At 43.1% G+C, this 24,936-nt stretch overlaps 1 protein-coding gene across 1 annotated transcript in view; it reads left to right on the top strand.

The window, feature by feature from the left end:
* The window catches only part of dner (delta/notch-like EGF repeat containing), a 56,762-nt gene that overhangs the window by 17,309 nt on the left and 14,517 nt on the right, over nt 1-24,936 (top strand). Inside the window, exons 2-6 of the mRNA XM_078284303.1 lie at nt 11,215-11,559; nt 11,695-11,792; nt 14,111-14,274; nt 16,877-17,025; nt 23,829-23,982. Coding sequence (XP_078140429.1) covers nt 11,215-11,559; nt 11,695-11,792; nt 14,111-14,274; nt 16,877-17,025; nt 23,829-23,982 — 910 coding nt within the window. The remainder of the gene's footprint in view (nt 1-11,214; nt 11,560-11,694; nt 11,793-14,110; nt 14,275-16,876; nt 17,026-23,828; nt 23,983-24,936) is intronic.

The raw sequence follows: 24,936 nt of genomic DNA, 5'->3' as shown, positions 1-24,936 counted from the left end.
TGTGGCTCTTTAGTGGGTCAGTCTTTAGGTGGGCAGCGGTAGCCTGTATATTAGAAAAGCAGACTGGAAAATCACTGGTTTGAATCCCCCGACCGACAGGGAAGATCTGGTTGAGGGAGCAACTACTGTCTACTGTCTTGTACCCTTGAGCAAGACACTGTTCCAGTGGACTCCAGTGTAATCCACCCAGTATGTGACAAGAGGATTGGCACCAAAATCAATCAAAATCATGTAGATCTGGTGTGCATGCTAATGCTTTAGCATACAATATGTTAATTGCAGGCAACTTATCAGGCATTATCCTAAAAGGGAGAAAATTAGAACTTGTAGAAGCTGTATTGGATGGTTATTTTACTGACGCATCTGAGGCTCAGATGCGTTAGTAAAATAACCATCCAATACAGCTGAGCCTGCCAGGCTTGTTTAGGGGATTAAAAAAATAATCAACTATTTGGACCTATCAGTGGCAGAAGATCTCTCTTCTTGACTGTGAGACTTGTTTACACAGGAAGTAAGTGAAGTTAGCCAGACAGCTAAAGTTTTTTGCGCTGTTGATTTGTAATGGACTTAAGTAATAATGAAGACTGGCATTTTGTTTTCAGAAGTTATACATCTACAGGCCATAGAGTAAAAACCAATACCCACGTTGAATTACTAAAAGGTTTGTCTTCATTCTTTGGATAGGCCTAATGCTAGTCACCTACAATTACTTAACATACTGAATGCTAAAGCGTTAGCATGAGCACCCGACAGCTTGACAGCTAGCCTATCTACTGGAGACACAGGTGATTTTGGTGCCAATCCTCTCGTCAACAAAACGTTGGTGTTGTCTTTTAAAAAAGGGTTAAAAATGTACAGTACATACCGTTTACCCCTGACTGCAAGCGTTCAAATTCTGCCTCATATGCTGTTGGGTCTCTTTCCCAACTTCCCTGCCTCTAGTAACAATAATATTATAACCTGAGGAAGAAATACTTCAATGCCCACTTTCTTTCAGAGAAAAAGAATGATATTTAACTTCTGATAAAATCACAGAGTGAGTCAGGGGCTGTTGAACTGTGCGGTACGTGAGGACAGGATGTAATCTTCCATATCTAACTCACTTGTCCATGGTGTCAGTGTGACGCTTTCTCCACTCCTTCCCACTTCAGCTCTCTCTGAGATTTGTCAATCATCCAACAGATATGAGGACTGACAGCTGACACTCTTCGTTACACAGACTGACTTCATCTGACTCTACCCAAATTGGCTCCTAGGGAAAAATGTGATCAAAGCCGGGTGGCTACATGTGTAAAGTCGGTGAGGATCGCAGTCTCTTGGAACCACAAGCTTCTCACAAGTTTCTCCCATCCTCTGTATTCCTCTCCTCTTTCTTCATAAAGGAAGCTACTGAGGAGAAGTGGAGAAGAAGGAGAAAACAGTGTGTTTACTTAGGGAGATCAATGCAGGAGACCAATTGTATTGACGTTTCATGGTGCTGAAGCTACAGGCTGGATTTTCACAGGAACGGTCAACATTGCCGGTGCGACAATACCACCACCAACAACAACAACAACCTCATTTTAAACTCTATTTCCATTTCTATTTATATTCCCAATTTCCCCACAGGGATCATTAAAGTTTAAACTTATCTTATTTGTAACACGTAAAAAACGCATGTAAAAAACAAAGGAAATGGGTCACAAGGCAAATCTATTTTTCTTTTCTGTGCCTTTATTAAGGCAGGCAAAGTGTTGTGGTGCTGCAGTTCATTTGCCTTCAACCAGCTGGATTTATCTTGTCAAAATAGCTTCTGTATCTGAATAGCCTTGTCATCTGTTTGCACCTCAGTCCCAATATCACTAGACAGCTGTCACTCTCTTCCAAATGGATTCAACTCAGCCTGCTCTGAACTAGACAGGCGACGACTTCGGGACTGTCTAATTATTTTATGAAGAGCTTTTTATATTGCGCCGTTTCTTAAACTAAGGCTCAGGACCTAAATGGGTCACTGGCCTGTTTCTGTTGGGTCTCCACATGACAAGAGCGCTAATATACTTTAATGAGCCACGGGTCCCAAGGCAACATCAAATTTATTCAGTTTTACTCCCAGGCTGAGAAGATTGAAGAAGCCCTCCTGTAGGTGACACAGACAGACAAAAGGGAATGCTGATTTAGTTTGAACGCATGTTATGAAATCAGACGGGGAGTCTAATAAGCTTTAGCTAATGTGGGGTCGGTGTGCTTGCTTTAATGAAATGGATGCAATCAGAATGACATGGCTTTTTCCGGGAAGTGATTTTACATATTAAATCATTTGAGGTTTCATGTTAAATTTCAAGAATGAGACATTTCAGTAACATCTGCAATGCATGTCACTTTTTTATTTGAATTAATAAAGTAAGGCTTGCAGCTTGTTTTGATGCTTATTTAATTGATGGGATAGCTTGATGTGCTTCAGCGCAATGTTGTTATGAAATCTTTGCTTCAAATAGTGGCATTTGCACATCTGATATTTGTTTTGAGCCAGTTCAGTGGAGTAAAGGGTGAGAAGTGTCTGTTGGGTAGGAGTAGTTTTGGCATTGCAAAGCAGTGTAATTGAGGCTGTTTTTGGAGAATGTAAGAGCCTCACACATCTATTATACATATAACAGATTCACAACCACAAGTGATGTCTCAGCCTTCATTCTGCTGCTTCTTACAGCCACTGTCCACCATTACCTGAAGCATTTACCATAGAAGGCCCAGACAATCGCCTGCTATTCCTGACCATGCTCAAAATAGGAAACTGTTACCGACAGAGGAGCCAAAATGGCCGTGTCATTATAGCGGTGTCTCTGCCGACAGTAGAATTGATGGGGCTGGGTAATGAGGGGTTTCATGCTGGGCGGTTTTCTGACTGACGGGTGTAATAAATCATAACAACAATGATGTCTGGAACCTACTGACAAGTCAGCCAGGCAGGTTATCACTAAAAAGCTAAACCACAAATTCAAAACACTTCTATAGCCTGTCTGTGAATATTATTGATTTAATATCGCTGATGGGTCAAGGTGAGGGTTCGGCATATGATTACTTTTTTATTTGAAAATTTCCTTCCAAGATGGCATCTCATGAATTTCTCATGATGCCAAATAAGCTCTGTTCAACACCAAGACTGAAGGCAGTTTCTCCCACCTCTAATGTTCTGCCTGGGTGAAATAACCACATATAAACTCACAGAACTCTACATACAGGCGATAGCATGTTCTTTTCCTGAGACAAGAAGAAGAAGAAGAAGAAGAAAATTTCATGAAATGAGCACGAACTCTGAAATGCAGATTGCATGCTGTGGACAAAAAGTATGTGAAGATTACATTCCTCCACCATGAATTAGATTATGTGACAATAGCACAAATTTGGACAGCCATTTTCATCGGTGTGTCATATGAAAAGGTTAGCTAATGGTTAACTTTAGGCAAGTAAAGGTCAGAATTAAGGTTAAGGTTTGGTTTCTAGTTGTGTCTTATGTAACTTATAACGCAAAGAAATTAAGATCACAAACCAAAAAAACAGCTGCTACCATTGCCTGTGAACAAAAAAGTCAGTTTTCTGCCAAGGATGGAAATGTTTGACACAGTCTTGCATCATGATGTGTGAAATAGAGTCATTAGCATGCCAATAAAAAGCATGCAACACATCTTGTTCTTCTGGCAACATTTCAGTCAGTTTATAAGTACAATGCATTTCTTACTCTTTACAAGGGAAAACCCACCCAACACCAGGCTCCAGGCTTATACTGGATATATAGTCATTGTATTGTTTGTTTCTCTTATCTATGGGTACATTGTTGCCTTTTTCACAAAGGCAAGCTTTTACAAATCAATATACTGTTCTATGATACAGCTGATTTCTCACTCTGACCCTGCCTACAGTTCTCATAGAGCTCCATATGCTATGTTCATTCAAATGGGACACTGGCCAATTGAATCATGGGAGATGAAGGCATTGTATCAGATTAACAGATGATCTATCTTATCAAACGTGTACTAGAAGCAAGATAGACACAGGAAAAAAGTACAACTTCCTACCTGAGAGCAGTGAATTTTGGAGTCAGAACATTATTAAGTCTTTGGTATATCTCTAAAGCTCTTGTGTCTTCATCACCTTCTGTCTCAACCACTTTTCTGCTTTGTTGACTCCTTATCTTTCGCTTTATTAAGCTTTTTATGCTTCATTGGGTCTGCTTCGCCTGCTCGGCTCCATTTGAATCCCTGAGTCATTCCACTCATAGAGCAGGTTCACTTTGATACATTTGGGAAAGTGCGGCGTTTCTGCTGTGGCTAATCGTCATGACACAAACACACAAACTTAAAAAAAGAGTGAGAGAATATGTGTGTGAACTTTCTTCTGCGTGTATTGGATCACTGATATTGAGTACATTTTGAACTTGATTATTCAGTTAATTATGGGACGATCAGAAGCAGTTTTCATGATTTTGTTTTCTGTGAATGGCGTGTATTTAAATTTATGTATTTCATTTTTAGATCTTTTTTTTTTTTTTTACAACCAGGCCACATCCCAGGACAGCTGCGGTAAGAAAACCTCACACTGCGAGAGGAGATAGGAGAGAATACTGAGGAGAACGACACTATTGAGGGATGATTTTCAATTATTATTTTGTCGCTATCATGAATTAAATATTTTATTGTAGCTGGATTGCTGCTGCTCATTATGTGCTGCACGCGCAAGATAAAAATTACCGCTAGAGATATGAAGGTTTAATTTACTTCATCCAGCTAATTGCTGTGTGAGTGATTATATAATTACAGTGTATTTGTTCCCTGGCTGTTAATGGCCAAATAGTTCTGGTACTAATTCCCTAACCTTGGTGATGCATTGTGCTTCACGGCTGTCGATTTGATCACTGAACCTGGTGGAGGAGAAGATCTTTGGAGAATAACTCTTTAGTGTGTGTGTTTTTGCCTTTGTGTCAGAGTGTGTGTGTGTGTGTGTGTGTGTGTGAGCCTCTTGTGCGTATATGTATGCAATGAGTCTCCTGTGTATATGTGTGTATAAGTTCAAGTGTGTATGTGTCCTCTTGCATGCATGTGTATAGGTCCATATGCAACGTGCATTTTTAAGTATGTCAGTGTGCGTGTCTTCTTGTGTGTGTGTGTGTGTGTGTGTGTGTGTGTGCGCGTACTTGCTGTAGGGTACATGGCCTGTGGGACGCGGGGTTGCATTCTCTCTCCAGCCTTATATTGCCTGATATTTGTTCTGCTCCTGTGAGATTACGCAATGCAGAGAGATGCTCTAGTTTCTCTCTGTGCCCCTGCATTCAGCAAACAGCTAACGGTTGTCAAACACACGCACGCTCCTAAAAAGAAGATGGATCTAGATCGGATGCATCTATTATTAACCGAATCTCTCATTAGTAAAACATGGAATATAAGATCCCTGGTGACACATTACATCAAGTTTCTCCTGGCGGTACTACTGTGAGAACAGTATTATCTTGCGGAGTTGAGAAGTATTTGCAGAAATTCAGTTTCATGTTGTTGTAATTCTCCATCTTTCTTTGCTTTAGGCTACATATTTACATATTTACTTTTGAATTCTTAGTTATTTAGTAACTATTGTGAATAATCTGTTTTGTATTAAATAGGTTGCATAGAAATTGACTGAATTCTAACTGAATGAGTGAATGATTGGTTGATTCAGAAGTGGTCGAATTGTTTTATTACTGATAGAAACAAAACTTCATGATAAGCAATAACATGACATGACATATTGTGTTTTTTTTAAGAAACTCAAAACTGTTTATTGCATAGACAGCAAACCTACATATTAATTTAGAATGGTGATAAAACAGTTATGCTGTAGTTGTAATTTATAAAAAAACAAAAACAAAACATACATCCTCCTGCCAATCAGGATCAAGTTTCCACACAGGACTTGGTGTAATCTATTATAAACCACCCTCGTTGTGCAGACATAATGAGAGAGTAGGAGTTCTCTAAAGACTGGGTTACAATCCAGTATAGATAGCCAATCTCATTACATGGAACATCTCAGACTTTACTCTCCACACTCCCACATGGAAAACCTCCTTTCATGTCTGGAAGTGATGTTCTCCCGCCGGCCCCCTCCTCGGAGCCAAGCGATAGTTGTATTTATTTGCGCACTATTCCCCATCATCCTTTGGAGTCAACTTAATGAACAGAGGAGCTATACTTCTCTTCTAACAAGGCAATCTGATTCTCAGAAAAAAAAAAAAGAAAAAAAAAATCTCATTATGTCTATTCTCTCTCTCTCTCTCTCTCTCTCTCTCTCTCTCTCGATTCCAAGCTGCAGCTCGGTATCACAGAGAAATGAATGGGGATGTGAACAACTGTCTGGAGACTCGCTGATTGTGGTGGGGGTTCAAACCCAGCTAACACACACTGCCGCCTCACTATATGGCATCGCATCTTATCAGGAAGGGTCCCTAAGGCTTTAAGTGGAACTTTTATGAGACAAATGTATCCTCTCTTAGATCCTGCTGAGATCGGCTTGTTTGTGCGCGAGTGTTTGCAGGTGTCGGTGTGAGTGAGAGAGTGATTAATCAAAATACCTGCGATCTGTGTCTAGTCTCCCTCCGCAGCAGGGGGCATTGTCACATTGACTGAGGGAGGCGGAGCGGTGATAAACAGCGCCGATAGTTTCATGAGGAGATCATAAGTAGCCTAATTCTTGCGGGATGGATTGTCTTTCTGTAGCACAATGGGGTTCTTTGGGCAAATATTGAGAGTGAAGGGGTGGGGTGAGGGCGTGAAAAACACACACACACACACACACACATACACTGTGTGTAAGCTAATTGCTCTCACGTTACCTAGCTACTGTAGCTATGGCAACACATCTTGATCGTTATAAAAGAGCCGCAGAACAATTTCAGGCAACCTACTGAGTGACTATATCAGCTTCTCAGGTTGTCACATAATAGCTGTGTTACTTCTTTCTCTCTGTGTGTGTGTGTGTGTGTGTATGTGTGTGTGTGTGTCCATGAGGATGTGCTTGCGTAGGTGTCTATGGGTGAAGTTGTGTGTGTTCCTCTCTCTCTCTCTCTCTCTCTCTCTCTCTCTCTCTCTCTCTCTCTCTTTGTGTGTGTGTGTGTGTAACCATTGGTACAAGTGCATTTGATGGGCTGTATCAAATGCTACCTTATGTGTACCTTATGTGTACAAACATTCATGCTTGATGCTTTTAAAGAGTACAGTCTAAGCTGAAATGCTTCTCATTGCATATTCATAGTATTCTGTTACATCGCCACGCGGCCATCTTGGTGGGAAAATAACAGGTGATTCTAATCAAATGACAGCTACAACCAATTGGCTGTGAATATTGTAAAGCAGCATACTGGTAGGAAATGCATGTGACATCATCGGAATACTATGGATATTAAAGTTTTCTTGTTTAGCGTGGAACGTTGTCGGAATATTTCTTCATAAATTAAACCTGTACGCGTGTCTTTCTTAGAGTTTGTGTTTGTTTGTGTGTGTGTATGTGTGTGTGTGTGTGTACTTTGAGTCGTCCAGAAATCGCTCTTACAACTAATTTAGTGTGTGTGTTTAGGTGGGCTATCTGGCCATTAAAGTGGCCCCCTGCAGCATTATCACCTTCAGCTCAAATAACACCCATAAACATTAAGTGGCTGATAAACTGGTGAAATGAGGCACTCAATAATCTGCTGGTACGAAGCAGTACGATCTCACGGCTCAAGCCCCGTCAGTGTTACAGGTTTACCAGCTGCAGAACTGCATGTTGAGAGCAAACCCGGATAGGAATATATAAAAAACACTATTCTTAAACTCAAATCCTTCAAAACAGTTATTGAAATGATGGGACAAATTTTGGTGATTTTCACATTTTAACTTCAATTGAAGGATTACATGCTCCTTATCTACCATCCTTGGTCTCATGAAACCCTGACAAAACCCATCGGATAAACTCTAAACTGCATGGTGGTGAAGCTGAAACCAAGGCTGTTTGACATTTTGGAGATACAAGGTTTTCACCAGACAGTAATGATTTGTGGAATAATCTAGTAGTTGAGTCTCATTTTGAACACCAGGAGTAGCATATTAAATGATCATGCTGCCGGTTTGTTTTCTCCTCATCACATCACAGTTGTCTGCCTTCTCACATGACGCCTGCTGTTTACCGTTGCCACCCACTTACTTTGTGATATCAGGTTGTGTTTACCTCACAGCCCTTCACAGAACGGTATCTAAATACTGTCAACATTGTTCAATATGTGTCTGTGATTCTATTTGATCGTTGCAAAATGTAATTGTTGCCCAATTGTTGCCTTGCATTGGGAGAAAACAGGGATTTTCCCAGCAGTTAAAGCCATATCAGCTTCCACTGGCACGCACCACCTAGACAGAAATGACATAAACAACCTATTAGGCATTTCAATAATAATCTGATAAATGATTAATCCCCATAGAGAAATTATCTTTTCACTTTCTGCTTAAAACAGTGTTTAAGCGAGTATTCAGCCACAATGATATAGATTTGACAGATTATATTCTTGTACAGATGAAAAGCTAAGTGTTTGGAGAATGTTTTCAATGCCATTTGAAGGCACAAGAGGTTCTGAACTCTCAAGACCAGGTGTTGACATTTGGTTGCAATTATGAACATTAGAAAAGGTTATTTTATGCTTCAACCATGTGAATGTACATTCTCAACTAGGCCTAGTGGCCATTTGTGTGTGTCTAACTTCTTACACTTACATTATTTATGTGTTGCCAGTGTGGACAATGAGATGTAACATAGCAGTCACGTGTTTGGTTTGTGCTACCAAATTAAATTATCCATTTGCTGAGTTTCATATTTAATTCATGATGCTCTAAATGGATAAACCTATACAGCCGTAGTTCAGATTCTGCTTGCTTTCCATACTGTTGCTTCCCATTGTGATTTTATGCTGATGCTTGTCTGTTTCATTCCCTTTACCTCCCCTCCCTTCACCTATTAAAACACTATGCTGTCTCTCTCTCTCTCTCTCTCTCTCTCTCTCTCTCTCTCTTTCTTTCTTTGTGTATATGCACAATCAAATGTGCATATATATGTATGTATGTGCTTAAGTGTGTTTCCCCACAACAGTTTGAAGAACTTGTATCTGTGTGCGTGTGTGTGTGTGTGTGTGTGTGTGTGTGTGTGTGTGTGTGTATGTATGTGTGAAGCGACCGGCAGAGACAGAGACAGGGCTCGTCCCAGTCCCTCCACCAGGTTAAATTGATGGTGCCAATAGCCTAAGTGGCACTCCTGTTCCCCTCCGCCCGGCTGTATTGATCCTCCCTGCCTTAGGACAGCCATCCTAAATTAGCAAATAGATCATTGCAACTTGTGAAGCAATTAATTTAGCCTCAGAAGATCTCTTTGTTCTATTTGTTGGCCCATGTGGGAATATAGATAAAGGGACTAATGTGGGTTATTATCAGCCGCTTAGAAGAAATTGATTCACATGGTTTGTCAGAGCCCAGGGCTTATGAGCTGTTTGCTGCTGCAGAACAACAAGCAGAATCATACAGGGGGGCTAGGCCTATAGTAAATAAATAAATAACTAGTAATGCTACCAGGTGCCATAGCAGATGCCATATAGTGACGCCACCAAGTTACAATATAACTACTGCTGTATCCTCCGTACGCCTGCTTTACTAGACAGCATCTGGCTGAGACTGGACGGAGACTGGAAAGATGGAAGAGCAAGAGAGTGAGTGAGTGACATATGAAAAAGGTCATGAGTCGGATTCCACTGCTTCCTCTAACCCAGACAGCCCACCGTTGTTCTACTTTAAGAAGTTTGATAAATTCAGGCGGAGCTCCCCGGTGGCATTTGAGCGGCGATAAGAGCAGCAGACTGTGTAAGGAGCGGAGCGCGGCCTGCTGGGGCTGCAGGGAGCGCCGCCTCTCCAGAGCCCGGAGACGAGGTTTGATAGAGGAAAAACCTGAGAGAGCTTAGCACTAATGAGCTGTGACTCGGCCGCGCAGAGGGCGGACTGTTAATGACGCTCTGCCTTTCTTTGTTACTGTCTCTCTCTCTCTCTGTCTCTCTGTGTCTCACGCACACACACACACACACACATAGACATACATACGTACATGCACACACGCTCACACGCGCCCTCACGAGCGCCGAGGGATTCAACACGAGCGTCATTACCATCCTTCTGTTCCCCCTCTCTCCGGCAGGGTGTTTGTTTTTCCCTGGGTTTCGTTAATAGCTGTTATCTGCACACATTTGAAACCAGGCAGCCGGAGCCGCAGATACCTGAGGTCGCACCGCTGCTGATGCTTTTTGGTGAATTTGCCGGAAAAGACGAGACGGTCGGGATTATAGACTTTCTTAAGCAGAAGAAGACTCTGTAAGCAAAGCAAAAGGCAACAAGGTGTCAGGCAGTAAGCTTCGTATAAGCTCGGCTTTGTCCTCTTTCACCTTCAACAGCCATGCCGGAATGTTTTCCTCCAAATATGTTCAATTATTGATGGGGGAAACCAGCATGAAGGAGGCTGTCAGGCTGCATTTTTGTCATTGCTGCATGACAGGGGAGACCTTGCTTGGGAATGAAATGCAAGAGTGCGTGTGCGCGTTCGTGCGCATGTGTGTGTGTCAATGCGTGTGTCTGCTTGCACATACACATACACTTTTTTCTATGTGTGTGTATGCATATCTGTACAGTATTTGTGTGTGTGCGTGAGAGAGAGAGAGAGAGAGAGAGAGAGAGAGAGTGAATTGGAGCCCTCCTGCAACAAATCATTAAAAAGCGAGTGTGAAAATGTAATAAAAGAGGAGAGAGGAGCAGAGCGGAGCGTGTAAAGGAAGGAGCTGAGTAAGAGAGCAATAAAAGAAGTAGCTGAGTGGCGAGGGAGAGGAAAATGATCGGTGAGAGTTTGGACTACTTATGCACTTTCTTGTTCGTCACAGTGTTTTAGGGACCACTCCCTGAGACACAGAGCTCATATAAAATGAAGCTGAATCCCTTGATACTCTGCGCTTTTGCAGTGTAAGCTGGAAAAACTGACAGAGAGTGACAAAAAATGTGGGTGCTGCTAATACTGTGTGTAGAAGAGAGCGGCGGCGCTGGCAGGATGTTGTCGTATATGACAGAGGCAAGAAACACAGTTAGATAATAATGTTTTTTTTTTGGTTATGCCTCTCTCTCTAACTCTTCCTTTATTTTTTCCTGTGTTTTTTCCCCCCAGTTTTTCACAGACCCTTGTGCCAGCAGCCCCTGTCTCCATGGAAACTGCAGCCGTAGCGACGGCGGGGAGGAGGGGGAGGCGGCTTACACCTGCGAGTGCAGCGAAGGCTACGAGGGGGAGAGGTGCGACCAGATCCTGCTGGACCTGCCCGCCGCCAGCTGGGACCCCGCTACTCCCTCCGCTCCCGAACTGGCTACTCCCGTCGCCTCCACGACCGCGACCGCCACCCAGCCGCAGCAGCCGACCACCGCCCCCCCCACCGCCTCACAGGCCCCTCCCACCCTGCAGCCATGGCAACCCAAGCCCGGGCAGCGGCTGCTGGTGGTGCCGTGGGAGGCGGAGAGGGTGAGACAGCTGAAACTAAAACTATGGGTTGAGTTTAGATGACTTTACCCATCCAAAGTTGTTTCTTTTGTGGTGAAATATCACATATCATCATCATATCAAATGTGTGTGTGTGTGTGTGTGTGTGTCTCGCAGGTGACCGAGGGGCTGCACTGTGTGAGTCCTGAGCTGTGTGAGCTGACCTCGGGGACCCTGACTCTGTCTCTGGAGGTGCCCGAGGAGACGGCTGTTAAGTAAGACTCCCTGCTGCTTCTCGTACGCTTCATGACTGCAGTGGCCCGACTTTTTCCTCTGAGGACCCACACTTTCAGAATCATACCACTCATGACCTAAATACCGGCTAAATGAACAGAATCTACCCTGTTTTTAGGATGCTAACCAAGTTCAGGCTCAAGTTTTGCAAGAGTTACAGCAAGGCATTCAACACTATAATCACAATAAAGAAAATATAGAAACATTAAAATGGGCCCACTGCAGCAACTTTGAAGCAACATGACATATAGCTTGTATCTTTGGGTATCAGCTTCTTACACCCTATATCAATACTCTATCAATACTACGACTTTTATCTTGATTTATCCAGGGCAAGGCTTTTCTAAGCAGGTTTGTTCTTAAAGTCACTGAAATTTCAGCTGATTCTAACTATCATACCATACACCTATTTGACAATTTATGCCACAAAAAAGTAAAAAAAAAATATTTTCTTGTATTTTATTTCAAAATCTCATTACATTTACTTCCTGGAAAATGGACAATCTTCAATGGTGACTTCATCATGTACCAGTATGTGCACATAAACACAGATTTTTGAACAATCCCGCCTGTCCCATCAAATTAAACTGCCTTTCTCTCCCAAACTGATATCCTATTGGTTTCCACTTTTGAATGATCCCTCCTCGCGTTATGTCCCGCCCCAACATCCTGTTTGAACAGGAAATACATCAAGAAGCAAGCTCTCAAAATGCGGTTTCACTGGGACTTTAACAGTACAAAAGGCTCAGTAAATAAGGGTCAATGCATTATGCAGAAGCACTGGTCAAGGTGAGTGTTGTCCGTCCTTAATGCTGCCCCTCATTATACATGATGGGCACGACTCAGGGCCTCGTCACGATCGCAGACTGGCAGCTCCTAGCTGTGCGTTAATCTACTGCTGTTGTTTTGTTTGCAGACTGTATAATTACGCACGACGCCTGAACACACCCCCAGACACAGGCATGAAAGGGCACTCACACTCACACACACACCACTTGAAAATGTAAGAGTACTGAACGAAAAACCAACATCAATTTTGAGATTTTAATAATAAAGTAATAAAACTCTTATATCCCAAAGAGGCTGGAAGATTTGTGTGTCAGAGAGAGAGAGCAGCTGTCATGCTGCACTGCTGCTGATGCTATATGTGCTCACAAGCTTTCTCTCTCTTTCTCTTTCTTCCACTCTTTCTGTCTTTTTTCTCTTACTCTCTCTCTTACCCTCCCTGTTTCTCTCTCAATTTATCTGTTGGTCTGTCTCGGTCTCTCTCACTCGTACAAATTGGCCAAAGTCCTGATGAATAATAGCCCTTGACCACATCTATTTCACTGCTCAGTTCATGAGGGTCACAATGTTTCCACAGGGAGCAATAGCACTCCCACAGAGTCAGACAGGACCGGCCATTACTCACTAGACCTAGTCATGATGCCAGGAGGGCGGAGTGAATAGGAAGACCGGTGGGCGCAGGTTCAAGCCCTTGACAACATGCATCGCCATTCTGTAGGAAGACCATCTGTAGAGTATCACAAAATCAGAATACTTGGAAAAGCATGCAGACAGGGGTGCTTTATTAAACTCCTTATTTTGAATACTCGGGCTAAGGATGAAGAGAGTTGGAGAAGTTCACATCGAGGATTACTTCATTTATCAGATCTTGCAAGCTCATTTTGCTGACATTTTGGTGCTGCTAAAGACATCCGGTAAGATAAATCAAGTGCTCGCCAAGTCATTAAATGTTAATACAGTATATACACTGAATGTAAAAAACATTAGGGACACTTCCTCTTCAAGAAGTACACTGATGAGGTGAATCCAGGTAAACGTCATTATGCCTTATTGATTTTACCTCATTAAATCTATACCAATCACAAAGGAGGAGATGGAGATAAAGAGAAGCAGATGAGTAAGAGAAGGATTTTTAAGCTTTGAGACAACTGAGATTTGGATTGTGCAAAAAGAGGCTGCAACTCAATATCAGGAAGATGTCCATAATATTTTGTACATTGTATATTTTTTTTTTGCCAATGTCAGGTACAATCTATTATTTACACAGTAGATATTTACAGCCTGCAGCACTGACTGAAACCATGGGGCTCAGAATGGTCATCAATTAACAATGAATCATACCAATGTTTATAAGCTTGTGGTTTGTGCCGAGCTATAGAACAGCCTGAGGGAATCAGATTCTTTCTCTGATTATCCTTCTCTCTCCCTCTCTCTCGCTCTCTCTCTCTCTCTCTCTCTCTCTCTCTCTCTCTCCCTCTCTCCCTCCCTCCGTCCCTCCCTCCCTTCTACCCAGGGTGGTGGTGAATGCGAGTGGCGCTCCAGTGCTGTGGCGTGTGAGTGAAGAGGGCTTCCTGCGCTCGTCGATGCTGGAGGGAACCATGATGTGGTTCCAGCAGGCCCATGATGGACTGGTGGTGCCGGACCACTCCCTGCCCCTGGGACAAAACTACTTCCTCAGTAAGACCCCTACGCTCTCCTGCAGTGTACCAGTATATCAAACATTTTCAAATCATTATTTTCATGGCATTTCTGCCTTATTATAGTGTACACAAATGGGAGAGAGAGAGGCAGTGACATGTAACAAAGGTCATGAGCTTGACTCCAATCCACAGTCTTTCAGTACAGCTGTAGGCAATGTGAAAGCCCCGCTTATTATACAGTTACTACCACAGAACTTGAATGGATAGAACGGTCCTTCCACTGTTTGCCATGGTAATTTGGCTAATACAGCATAAAATGGCTGTAAAGTGTGTCACACTTGCTTGAGAATTGTGCAGACTGTTAGCAAACTGTCAAAACTCAACTGAAAGCTAACGTTAGCGACAAGGCTAACGTAGCATTATCATAGACTGTAGGCTACTACTCTCGCTAGCTCTTCTAGTCAATATTAACATATTAGTAATCCATGCAGCAAGGAGACAGAGAAGCTCCTTTGGTTCTTGCTTCAAAACTTCTCGCCTCAGCGACTTGCCGTAAGTCATATTAAGTAAGTTCATATTTCATACGGAAGCTAGCCCACATAAAAATGGCCGCCGTTGGAACGTTGATTTGAATGGGAATGACCGTTCTATCCATTCAAGTTATGTGGCTGCTACACGGCTGCTATCAAGTTAAATACACGACCAGTGCAACATGGTGGTGCTCCATCCACAACAACTACCACAGTACACTCCAATAGGAAACAATTTTGAAGCCAAGTAACTCCAAATGGCTCATTTAGTATCGAGCCAAAACATCAGAGAATTAATGGAATTAAATAAATTTACAGCATTTACTCCTGAAATGTCACTGGGGAGAATCGCAGAACATTTGCATATACGAGTCAGGATGGCATATTTGCATATCGAAGAGAAAAAAAAAAACAGTTTAATATTTATGCTGAATTTTCCATCTGTGTTTGAATATTGAGCTCTCACACGCACACAACACACACACACACACACACACACACACACACACACATTGTTTAAGAGTATTCACACGATGGTGGCAGAAGGTTGTGGAGGCTGCAGCAGGTGCTGGAGGGGGGTAATTGGAGTCTTGCTCTTTGACTGAAGGGCTGGTCGACCTCTGGGTGTGCTCTCCATACCTGATGCTGCTGCGCTCTGCTGTCCAGGCCTGTCTGGTGACCTTGACATGTCTGCTAACTCCGTGGCACAGCCTTCGATTGGCTGTCTTGGGGAGAGAGAGAGAGAGAGAGAGAGAGAGAGAGAGAGAGAGAGAGAGAGAGAGAGACAAACCACTGGGGAGTTAAATCAGAGGGGAGAAGGAGAAGGGCGAGTGGGAGAGAGAGGATGAGACAGATAGGTAGATAAGGAGAGAGAGAGAGAGAGAGAAACAGAAAGGAAAGCAAAGGACAAAGGCAGAGTGAGAAAGAAAGGGATGAGAAAGGGATGGGGGGAGGAAGTGAGAGAGAGAGGAGGAAGGAGGGAGGTGGAGATGAGAGACAATGAGAGACAGAGAGAGAGAGAGAGGACGGGCAGGGGAGGAAGGGGAGGAATGAAGGTCAAATTGGCTTGTGATAAGGATAAAAGAGAAAGATGAAGAGGAGAGGCATTGGTTGTTTTTTCTGTCATCTCTGTCCCGTTGTTACCAGTCAGACTGGATAATGAACGAGTTACAAAAGCCTGATGTGCACGCCCATACATGAGTGTGCTTGGGTATGTGCATGCCATGTATAGGCCTATAGGTGTGTGTGTGTGTGTGTGTGTGTGTGTGTGTGTGTGCGTGTGTGTGTGTGTGTGTGCGGGGGGGCTCAGTCTGTGTAGAGCATCAGTAAGGAGGGCAGAGCAGTGACTTTGCATTTGTCTGTATAATTGAGTGTATATTTGCTTGTACAGTATGTTTGTTGGCTGCATCTATAGGTGTGTTTTCACAATTGTGTGTGTGTGTGTGTGTGTGTGTGTGTGTGTGCGTGTGTGTGTGTGTGTGTGAAGGAGCAGTGACTGGGCAGGTCTGACATTCGATGTCATTGGGCCGACTGTCATTTTGGTCAGGGTTGACGGAGGGGCACACGGTATCTTATAAGCCTTCTGATTGGCTGAGGAGCTTGCAGTGTCAGTGTCTCGTCATTGCCCGGCTCGCAGCTCATTGGCTCGGACCGGGCCTTTAATAACGGCAGTTAATGTTCACTATGATGCTATTTTTATCCAAGCGCCCGTGTAGCTGTCTGCTCTCATTCAGGATATAAAAAGAAATGTTACGAACTTATAGAGACGAGACGGAGAAGCAGACAGTTTGTTTTGGTCATCATGAAGGTTTACTTGCATCATTTCTTTTCTTAACACCTTTTAGCCACATGGGAGTTCATTTTTTTCATAGTTAACAGTGATAGCTAGGTGTGTTATCCAGGTGAATCTGTCCTCAAACATTTATGTAAAACAAAGGACATTACATAAAGCTATTCAGTTGCAAATGATCCTAATAAACCTTAGAAGCCCAGTACTAGTTCATTTTCTCTAATTTTCTTAATATCAAACATCTATCCATGCTAACAACTATCAAAATGATAAACTGCACAATGCATCAGTCTGTAAAAGGCTCTCCTCCTCTGCTGTAGGTGTGGTGCGTGTGGGCGCCCCCACCGCCCCGGAGGTCACCCTGCGTCTCAACCTGACGGTGAAGGCCAGCAGCTGTGTGGAGCCAGGCAGCCGCTTCAGCGACCCTCAGTGCTCCGGGAAGGGCAAGTGCATCACTCAGCCGTCTGAGGTACGAGATCTAGGAACTTTCTTTCTTTTTTTTTTCTTTTTTTAAAGATGACTTGCGGCATTTCAGCTTTATTAGCCGGTATACACTGGAGAGTGAAAGGAGGGATCAACCCCCCCCAGGAGAAACATCCTGCAGTACCAATGCATACTCAAATAGGACATCTTTTTAAGCTAAAAACCCATAAATAGACATTTGATAGTGGGGTAACACATCTGAATTGAATTAAATAAATGTATGGCTGCAAATGTCAAAGGGGAAAATAGTATAATATGTGCATTTAAGAATGTGATGGGCAGATGTTCATATTGTAAGTAATTGTTCTGGCATTGGTTATAATGTTTATGCTTTATATTCCATCTGTCTGTCATTTTATACTGCTGCTGTACACTTTCTCCAACCCCAAGAGGAATAGTAAGGCTAAGTTTACATTATCAATACAGAGTGGTGCCTGTCCACAGGGACTGCGACTGTATGCTCACAAAGGAAACTTTAAAATGCCTCCAAATAAACATTTAATAGTGCTTGTCCTCATTTGGTATTACCACGGCAACATCACTGTGGCACGGCACCATGGTCATCAAGATGCAAATTCAGATCAGCCTTACCAGTATGCCACTTGAAAACATAATTTTCTACAAATCATGTCTGTTCTTTATTGAGTACCAAGTTATTAATAAAAGGAAGTAGAAGTTGTTTTACTGTGAAAATGTACCTTTAACTGTTTTCACACACAAGTCCCAGAATCCTGTTCTCGTATTCAGAACTATTTGGCATAGCCACAAATTTGGAAATATGAATGTGGGACAGTACAGAATTGGTCCTTTTTTGTTGCCATTTTTAGATCTGAGTGATGAGAGATGATGGCAGAGAGAGGGAATGATGTGAAAATCCCACATTTTTACAAATACATATGCAAGTCAGCCCACTCAGACACCAGGATGCCAAATGCTGAACCTCAAACATGTTTTGTTGTTCTTTATTTATCCAGGGAAAGCTGATTGAGCACGTATGCTCCTATCAGCAACACCCTGCTTCACATTCACACAGTTCCACACATTTGCATCTGGGAGATTCCCAGTACAACCACAGTCTTCTGTTTCTGTCTGCTGTTGACCAATGAGCAGCACCCCTGGAGCAGGGTTCGGTGCCTTGCTCACAGGCACATCAGTCGTAGATGTTGAGGGAGGGGAGAGTGTTACTCATCTACCTTCCCCACCAACATTTTCCCAGGGTTCTTTTGACCCCAAGCCCGCTTTTCTAACCTCTTTATGTTAACATATGAGGTAGGAGCACCCAGATATCTGCAGTGATCAGTATTTCAGTATTTATTCAGACTCAGGCATGTTTCTATTCCCCCATATTTGAATTTGTACATTTGTCTAAAAATGGTTCCAGCAACCCACTGCTTCACACTTCAGTTACAAACACTAATTCAATTGCACCATAAGCAATAGCAAAGCTTGTTCATCATTATGACCCAGCATCGTCACTTTGGTGTCCACTGGTGCAAACACCACTCTTCTGAGCATTATTCACAAATGTATAACAATACCATGGGCAGAATGAACAGAAAGAGGAGGGATTAGAGCAGATCATAATCACGTCTCTCCCTGGGTTTTCACTCAGCAGAGTGGTGCAGAGCAGAGCAGAGCAGAACAGAACAGAACAGAACAGGACAGAACAGGACAGGACAGGACAGGACAGGACAGGACAGAACAGAACAGAACAGAACAGAACAGAACAGAGATGAACAGAACAGAACAGAACAGAACAGAACAGAGATGAACAGAACAGAACAGAACAGAACAGAGATGAACAGGACAGAACAGAACAGAACAGAACAGAACAGAACAGAACAGGACAGAACAGAACAGAACAGAACAGAGATGAACAGAACAGAACAGAACAGAACAGAACAGAACAGAACAGAGATGAACAGGACAGAACAGAACAGAACAGAACAGAACAGAACAGGACAGAACAGAACAGAACAGAACAGAACAGAGATGAACAGAACAGAACAGAACAGAACAGAGATGAACAGGACAGAACAGAGATGAACAGGACAGAACAGAACAGAATAGAACAGAACAGAACAGAACAGAGATGAACAGGACAGAACAGAACAGAACAGAACAGAACAGAACAGAACAGAACAGAGATGAACAGGACAGGACAGGACAGAACAGAACAGAACAGAACAGAACAGAGCAGAACAGAACAGAGATGAACAGGACAGAACAGAACAGAACAGAACAGAACAGAGATGAACAGGACAGGACAGAACAGAACAGAACAGAACAGAGATGAACAGAACAGAACAGAACAGAACAGAACAGAACAGAACAGAACAGAACAGAGATGAACAGAACAGAACAGAACAGGACAGAACAGGACAGAACAGAACAGAACAGAGAGGAACAGAACAGAACAGAACAGAACAGAACAGAACAGGACAGAACAGAACAGAACAGAGATGAACAGAACAGAACAGAACAGAACAGAACAGAACAGAACAGAACAGGACAGAACAGAACAGAACAGAACAGAACAGAACAGAACAGGACAGAACAGAACAGAACAGAGAGGAACAGAACAGAACAGAACAGAACAGAACAGAACAGGACAGAACAGAACAGGACAGAACAGAACAGAACAGAACAGAACAGAACAGAACAGAACAGGACAGAACAGAACAGAACAGAACAGAGATGAACAGAACAGAACAGAACAGAACAGAACAGAGATGAACAGAACAGAACAGAACAGAACAGGACAGGACAGGACAGGACAGGACAGAACAGGACAGGACAGGACAGGACAGGACAGGACAGGACAGGACAGGACAGAACAGAACAGAACAGAACAGAGATTAACAGAACAGAACAGAACAGAACAGAACAGAGATGAACAGAACAGAACAGAACAGAACAGAACAGAACAGAACAGAGATGAACAGAACAGAACAGAACAGAACAGAACAGAGATGAACAGAACAGAACAGGACAGAACAGAACAGGACAGAACAGAACAGAACAGAACAGAGATGAACAGAACAGAACAGAACAGAACAGAACAGAACAGAACAGAGATGAACAGAACAGAACAGAACAGAACAGAACAGAACAGAACAGGACAGAACAGAACAGAACAGGACAGGACAGGACAGGACAGGACAGAACAGGACAGGACAGGACAGGACAGGACAGGACAGGACAGGACAGGACAGGACAGAACAGAACAGAGATGAACAGAACAGAACAGAACAGGACAGAACAGAACAGAACAGAACAGAACAGAACAGAGATGAACAGAACAGAACAGAGATGAACAGAACAGAACAGAGATGAACAGAACAGAACAGAACAGAACAGAACAGGACAGGACAGGACAGAACAGAACAGGACAGGACAGGACAGGACAGGACAGGACAGGACAGAACAGAACAGGACAGGACAGGACAGGACAGGACAGGACAGGACAGAACAGGACAGAACAGAACAGAACAGAACAGAACAGAACAGAGATGAACAGAACAGAACAGAACAGGACAGAACAGAACAGAACAGAACAGAACAGAACAGAACAGGACAGAACAGAACAGAGATGAACAGAACAGAACAGAACAGAACAGAACAGAACAGAACAGAACAGAGATGAACAGAACAGAACAGAACAGAACAGAACAGAACAGGACAGAACAGAACAGAACAGAACAGAACAGAGATGAACAGAACAGAACAGAACAGAACAGAACAGGACAGAACAGAACAGAACAGAACAGAACAGAGATGAACAGAACAGAACAGAACAGAACAGAACAGGACAGGACAGAACAGAACAGAACAGAACAGAGATGAACAGAACAGGACAGGACAGGACAGGACAGGACAGGACAGAACAGGACAGGACAGGACAGGACAGGACAGGACAGGACAGAACAGAACAGAACAGAGATGAACAGAACAGAACAGGACAGAACAGAACAGAACAGAACAGAACAGGACAGAACAGAACAGAGATGAACAGAACAGAACAGAACAGAACAGAACAGAGATGAACAGAACAGAACAGAACAGAACAGAACAGAACAGAACAGAACAGAGATGAACAGAACAGAACAGGACAGGACAGGACAGGACAGGACAGGACAGGACAGAACAGAACAGAACAGGACAGGACAGGACAGGACAGGACAGGACAGGACAGGACAGAACAGAACAGAACAGAGATGAACAGAACAGAACAGAACAGAACAGAACAGGACAGGACAGGACAGGACAGGACAGAACAGAACAGGACAGGACAGGACAGGACAGGACAGGACAGAACAGGACAGGACAGGACAGGACAGGACAGGACAGGACAGAACAGAACAGAACAGAGATGAACAGAACAGAACAGAACAGGACAGAACAGAACAGAACAGAACAGAACAGAACAGAACAGAACAGAACAGAACAGGACAGAACAGAACAGAGATGAACAGAACAGAACAGAACAGAACAGAACAGAGATGAACAGAACAGAACAGAACAGAACAGAGATGAACAGAACAGAACAGAACAGAACAGAGATGAACAGAACAGAACAGAACAGAGCAGAACAGAACAGAACAGAGATGAACAGAACAGAACAGAACAGAACAGAGATGAACAGAACAGAACAGAACAGAACAGAACAGGACAGGACAGGACAGAACAGGACAGGACAGGACAGGACAGGACAGGACAGGACAGGACAGGACAGAACAGAACAGAACAGAGATGAACAGAACAGAACAGAACAGAACAGAACAGAACAGGACAGAACAGAACAGAACAGAACAGGACAGAACAGAACAGAACAGAACAGAACAGAACAGAACAGAGATGAACAGAACAGAACAGAACAGAACAGAACAGGACAGAACAGAACAGAACAGAACAGAACAGAGATGAACAGAACAGAACAGAACAGAACAGAACAGAACAGAACAGGACAGAACAGAACAGAGATGAACAGAACAGAACAGAACAGAACAGAACAGAGATGAACAGAACAGAACAGAACAGAACAGAACAGAGATGAACAGAACAGAACAGAACAGAACAGAGATGAACAGAACAGAACAGAACAGAGCAGAACAGAACAGAACAGAACAGAACAGAACAGGACAGGACAGGACAGAACAGGACAGGACAGGACAGGACAGAACAGAACAGAACAGAACAGAACAGAACAGGACAGGACAGGACAGAACAGGACAGGACAGGACAGGACAGGACAGGACAGGACAGAACAGAACAGAACAGAGATGAACAGAACAGAACAGAACAGAACAGGACAGAACAGAACAGAACAGAACAGGACAGAACAGAACAGAACAGAACAGAACAGAACAGAACAGAACAGAGATGAACAGAACAGAACAGAACAGAACAGGACAGAACAGAACAGAACAGAACAGAACAGAGATGAACAGAACAGAACAGAACAGAACAGAGATGAACAGAACAGAACAGAACAGAACAGAACAGAACAGAACAGAACAGAGATGAACAGAACAGAACAGAACAGAACAGAACAGAGATGAACAGTACAGAACAGAACAGAACAGGACAGGACAGGACAGGACAGAACAGAACAGAACAGAACAGAACAGAACAGAACAGAACAGAACAGAGATGAACAGAACAGAACAGAACAGAACAGAGATGAACAGTACAGAACAGAACAGAACAGGACAGGACAGGACAGGACAGGACAGGACAGGACAGAACAGAACAGAACAGAACAGAACAGAACAGAACAGAACAGAACAGAACAGAACAGAACAGAGATGAACAGTACAGAACAGAACAGAGATGAACAGAACAGAACAGAACAGAGATGAACAGTACAGAGCAGAACAGAATAAGATAACACCACACAACACAACAAATTAAAGCAGTAGAACCACAATGGAAATTAACTTTAGGCCTTTTCTGTCTTGTCCCTCAAACTTTCAATTAATTGATCCATGATTGAGTTTTAGGATTATTTTATTGCTGCTTTTAACTGAAACTTTACTTTTGATGTTTTTACTTTTTCACTTGAATTGAAAGATGATTGATTCTCTTTGTGTTTTCATGCGAAACACATTCAAAATCATTGCTGATTTTCAAAAAATGCGTATGGGTCAGTATGAAAATGGGTCAGTTTTTGAATCAGCAATAGAGTTGGGCAGTACAGTATATAACAAAACAAACAAAAGCTTCTACTATATTAAGAGAACGAGAGAGACTTGCTGCAGAGGAAGTAGAGGGCAGCGCTCCACACCGCACATCCACACACTGCACTGAGGGGGATTTAGCTGCTCTCTCTGGGCTGCAGGACGAACAAAAGGGCAATGGAGAGGAGAGGGACTACGGTGGGTTGAAACTACAGCAAAGCCCAGGGATTTTGGAGGGAAGTGTATTTCTGTTGAGCCTGGTATTAGCACCGGACGTTTCAACAGATTTACCAGAGCTTTCCACAATTTCCTGCTTTCAACTCAATTTCTCATTATTTTATCATCCCTCTCATTATTTCAGAAATTCAAATCATTTCACAGCTGCTTATTATTGCATTGTTATGTTATTGAATTATTTCAACCGTACATTACTACATTGATAGTGCTTTGCTGTTTCGCAATGTTCAATCTCATTATTTCTATTTCACAAGTTTTTTCTTCCTTTCATCTCAATCTCCTATTATTTCACCATCCTTGCAGGCTCATTGATTTGAGATGTGAAGTCTCTGTGTGTGTGTGTGTGTGTGTGTGTGTGTGTGTCTTTTTGCAGAGCACCTTCTTTTGCGAGTGTGAAGATGGCTACACTGGAATATTCTGCGAGGAATTCGACGCCTGCCACCACAGACCTTGTCGCAACAACGGCACCTGCACCGACGTTAGACAGGGGGATGAAGGCCGCAACTTCACATGCACCTGCCCTCCAGGTGTGTGTGTGTGTGTGTGTGTGTGTGTGTGTGTGTGTGTGTGTCATGTCATGTGAATGCAGGCCTGTGAGTGTGTCGTGTGCTCTGCTGTGTCCTCTCTACGACTTGAGGAAGACACACTAACGTCTCAGCCCGACTGCGTGGTTTCCATTGGTTAGATTAGAGCGGCGGAGACACAAAGAATAAAAGCCTCTCTCTCCTGTCACTTTGTCTGAGAGGATCTCTAAATGAGAGAGACGGCACAGAGAGTGAATTCAACCTTTGATCTTGTCAGTTAAGTTTTATTTTGGGACAGAGACTTAGTGAAGGCGTCTGGGAGGAAAGTAAATTTCCTCAAAGAGTCGGAGGAGACTACTGATTGCCAGCCAGTGCCCATTAGGGAATGGTGCTCAGGCTCTGTGTGAGTGGTTGGTGAGAAAAACAAGAAAAATCAAAGGATTGGACAGACAGCATTGTTAAATCAGCACAGATTTGAGAGATCACTCATTTACATATGATGCAGTGGCACATGCTACTGGGTATATACACTAACTAAGCAACATGTTCCTCATATTGAGTTACAGCCCCTTCTGCATAATCCACATCTCAGTTGTCTCAAAGCTTCAAAATCCTTCTCTAAATCATCTACTTCTCTTTATCTACTGTACATCTCCTGCTTTTGGTATAGATATAATAAGGGAAATCAATAAGGGATAATGGCTTTTACCTGGATTTACCTCATCAGTGTACTTCATGAAAAGAGTTAAGTGTCTCCCATGCTCATGTGTCTGGGCTTCTGTGATGCCCCATGATGACGCTGTCCAGTTTTTGTCTGTGTCTCAGTTTTTGCTGTAGACAGTCAAGGACAAAGATCCTTCATCTCATCATCGCCCTATTCGACTGCACACAGAGCCACTGAGTGACTGAAGTCATTTGGCTTGCTGGGCTTTGATTTGTTACTGTGAAGTGGCTCAA

This window comes from Centroberyx gerrardi, chromosome 6 (genome assembly GCF_048128805.1).
Source record: "Centroberyx gerrardi isolate f3 chromosome 6, fCenGer3.hap1.cur.20231027, whole genome shotgun sequence".
NCBI lineage: Eukaryota > Metazoa > Chordata > Actinopteri > Beryciformes > Berycidae > Centroberyx > Centroberyx gerrardi.
The sequence above is the reverse complement of the archived record's forward strand: the minus strand, read 5'-3'. Positions and strand labels throughout refer to the sequence as shown.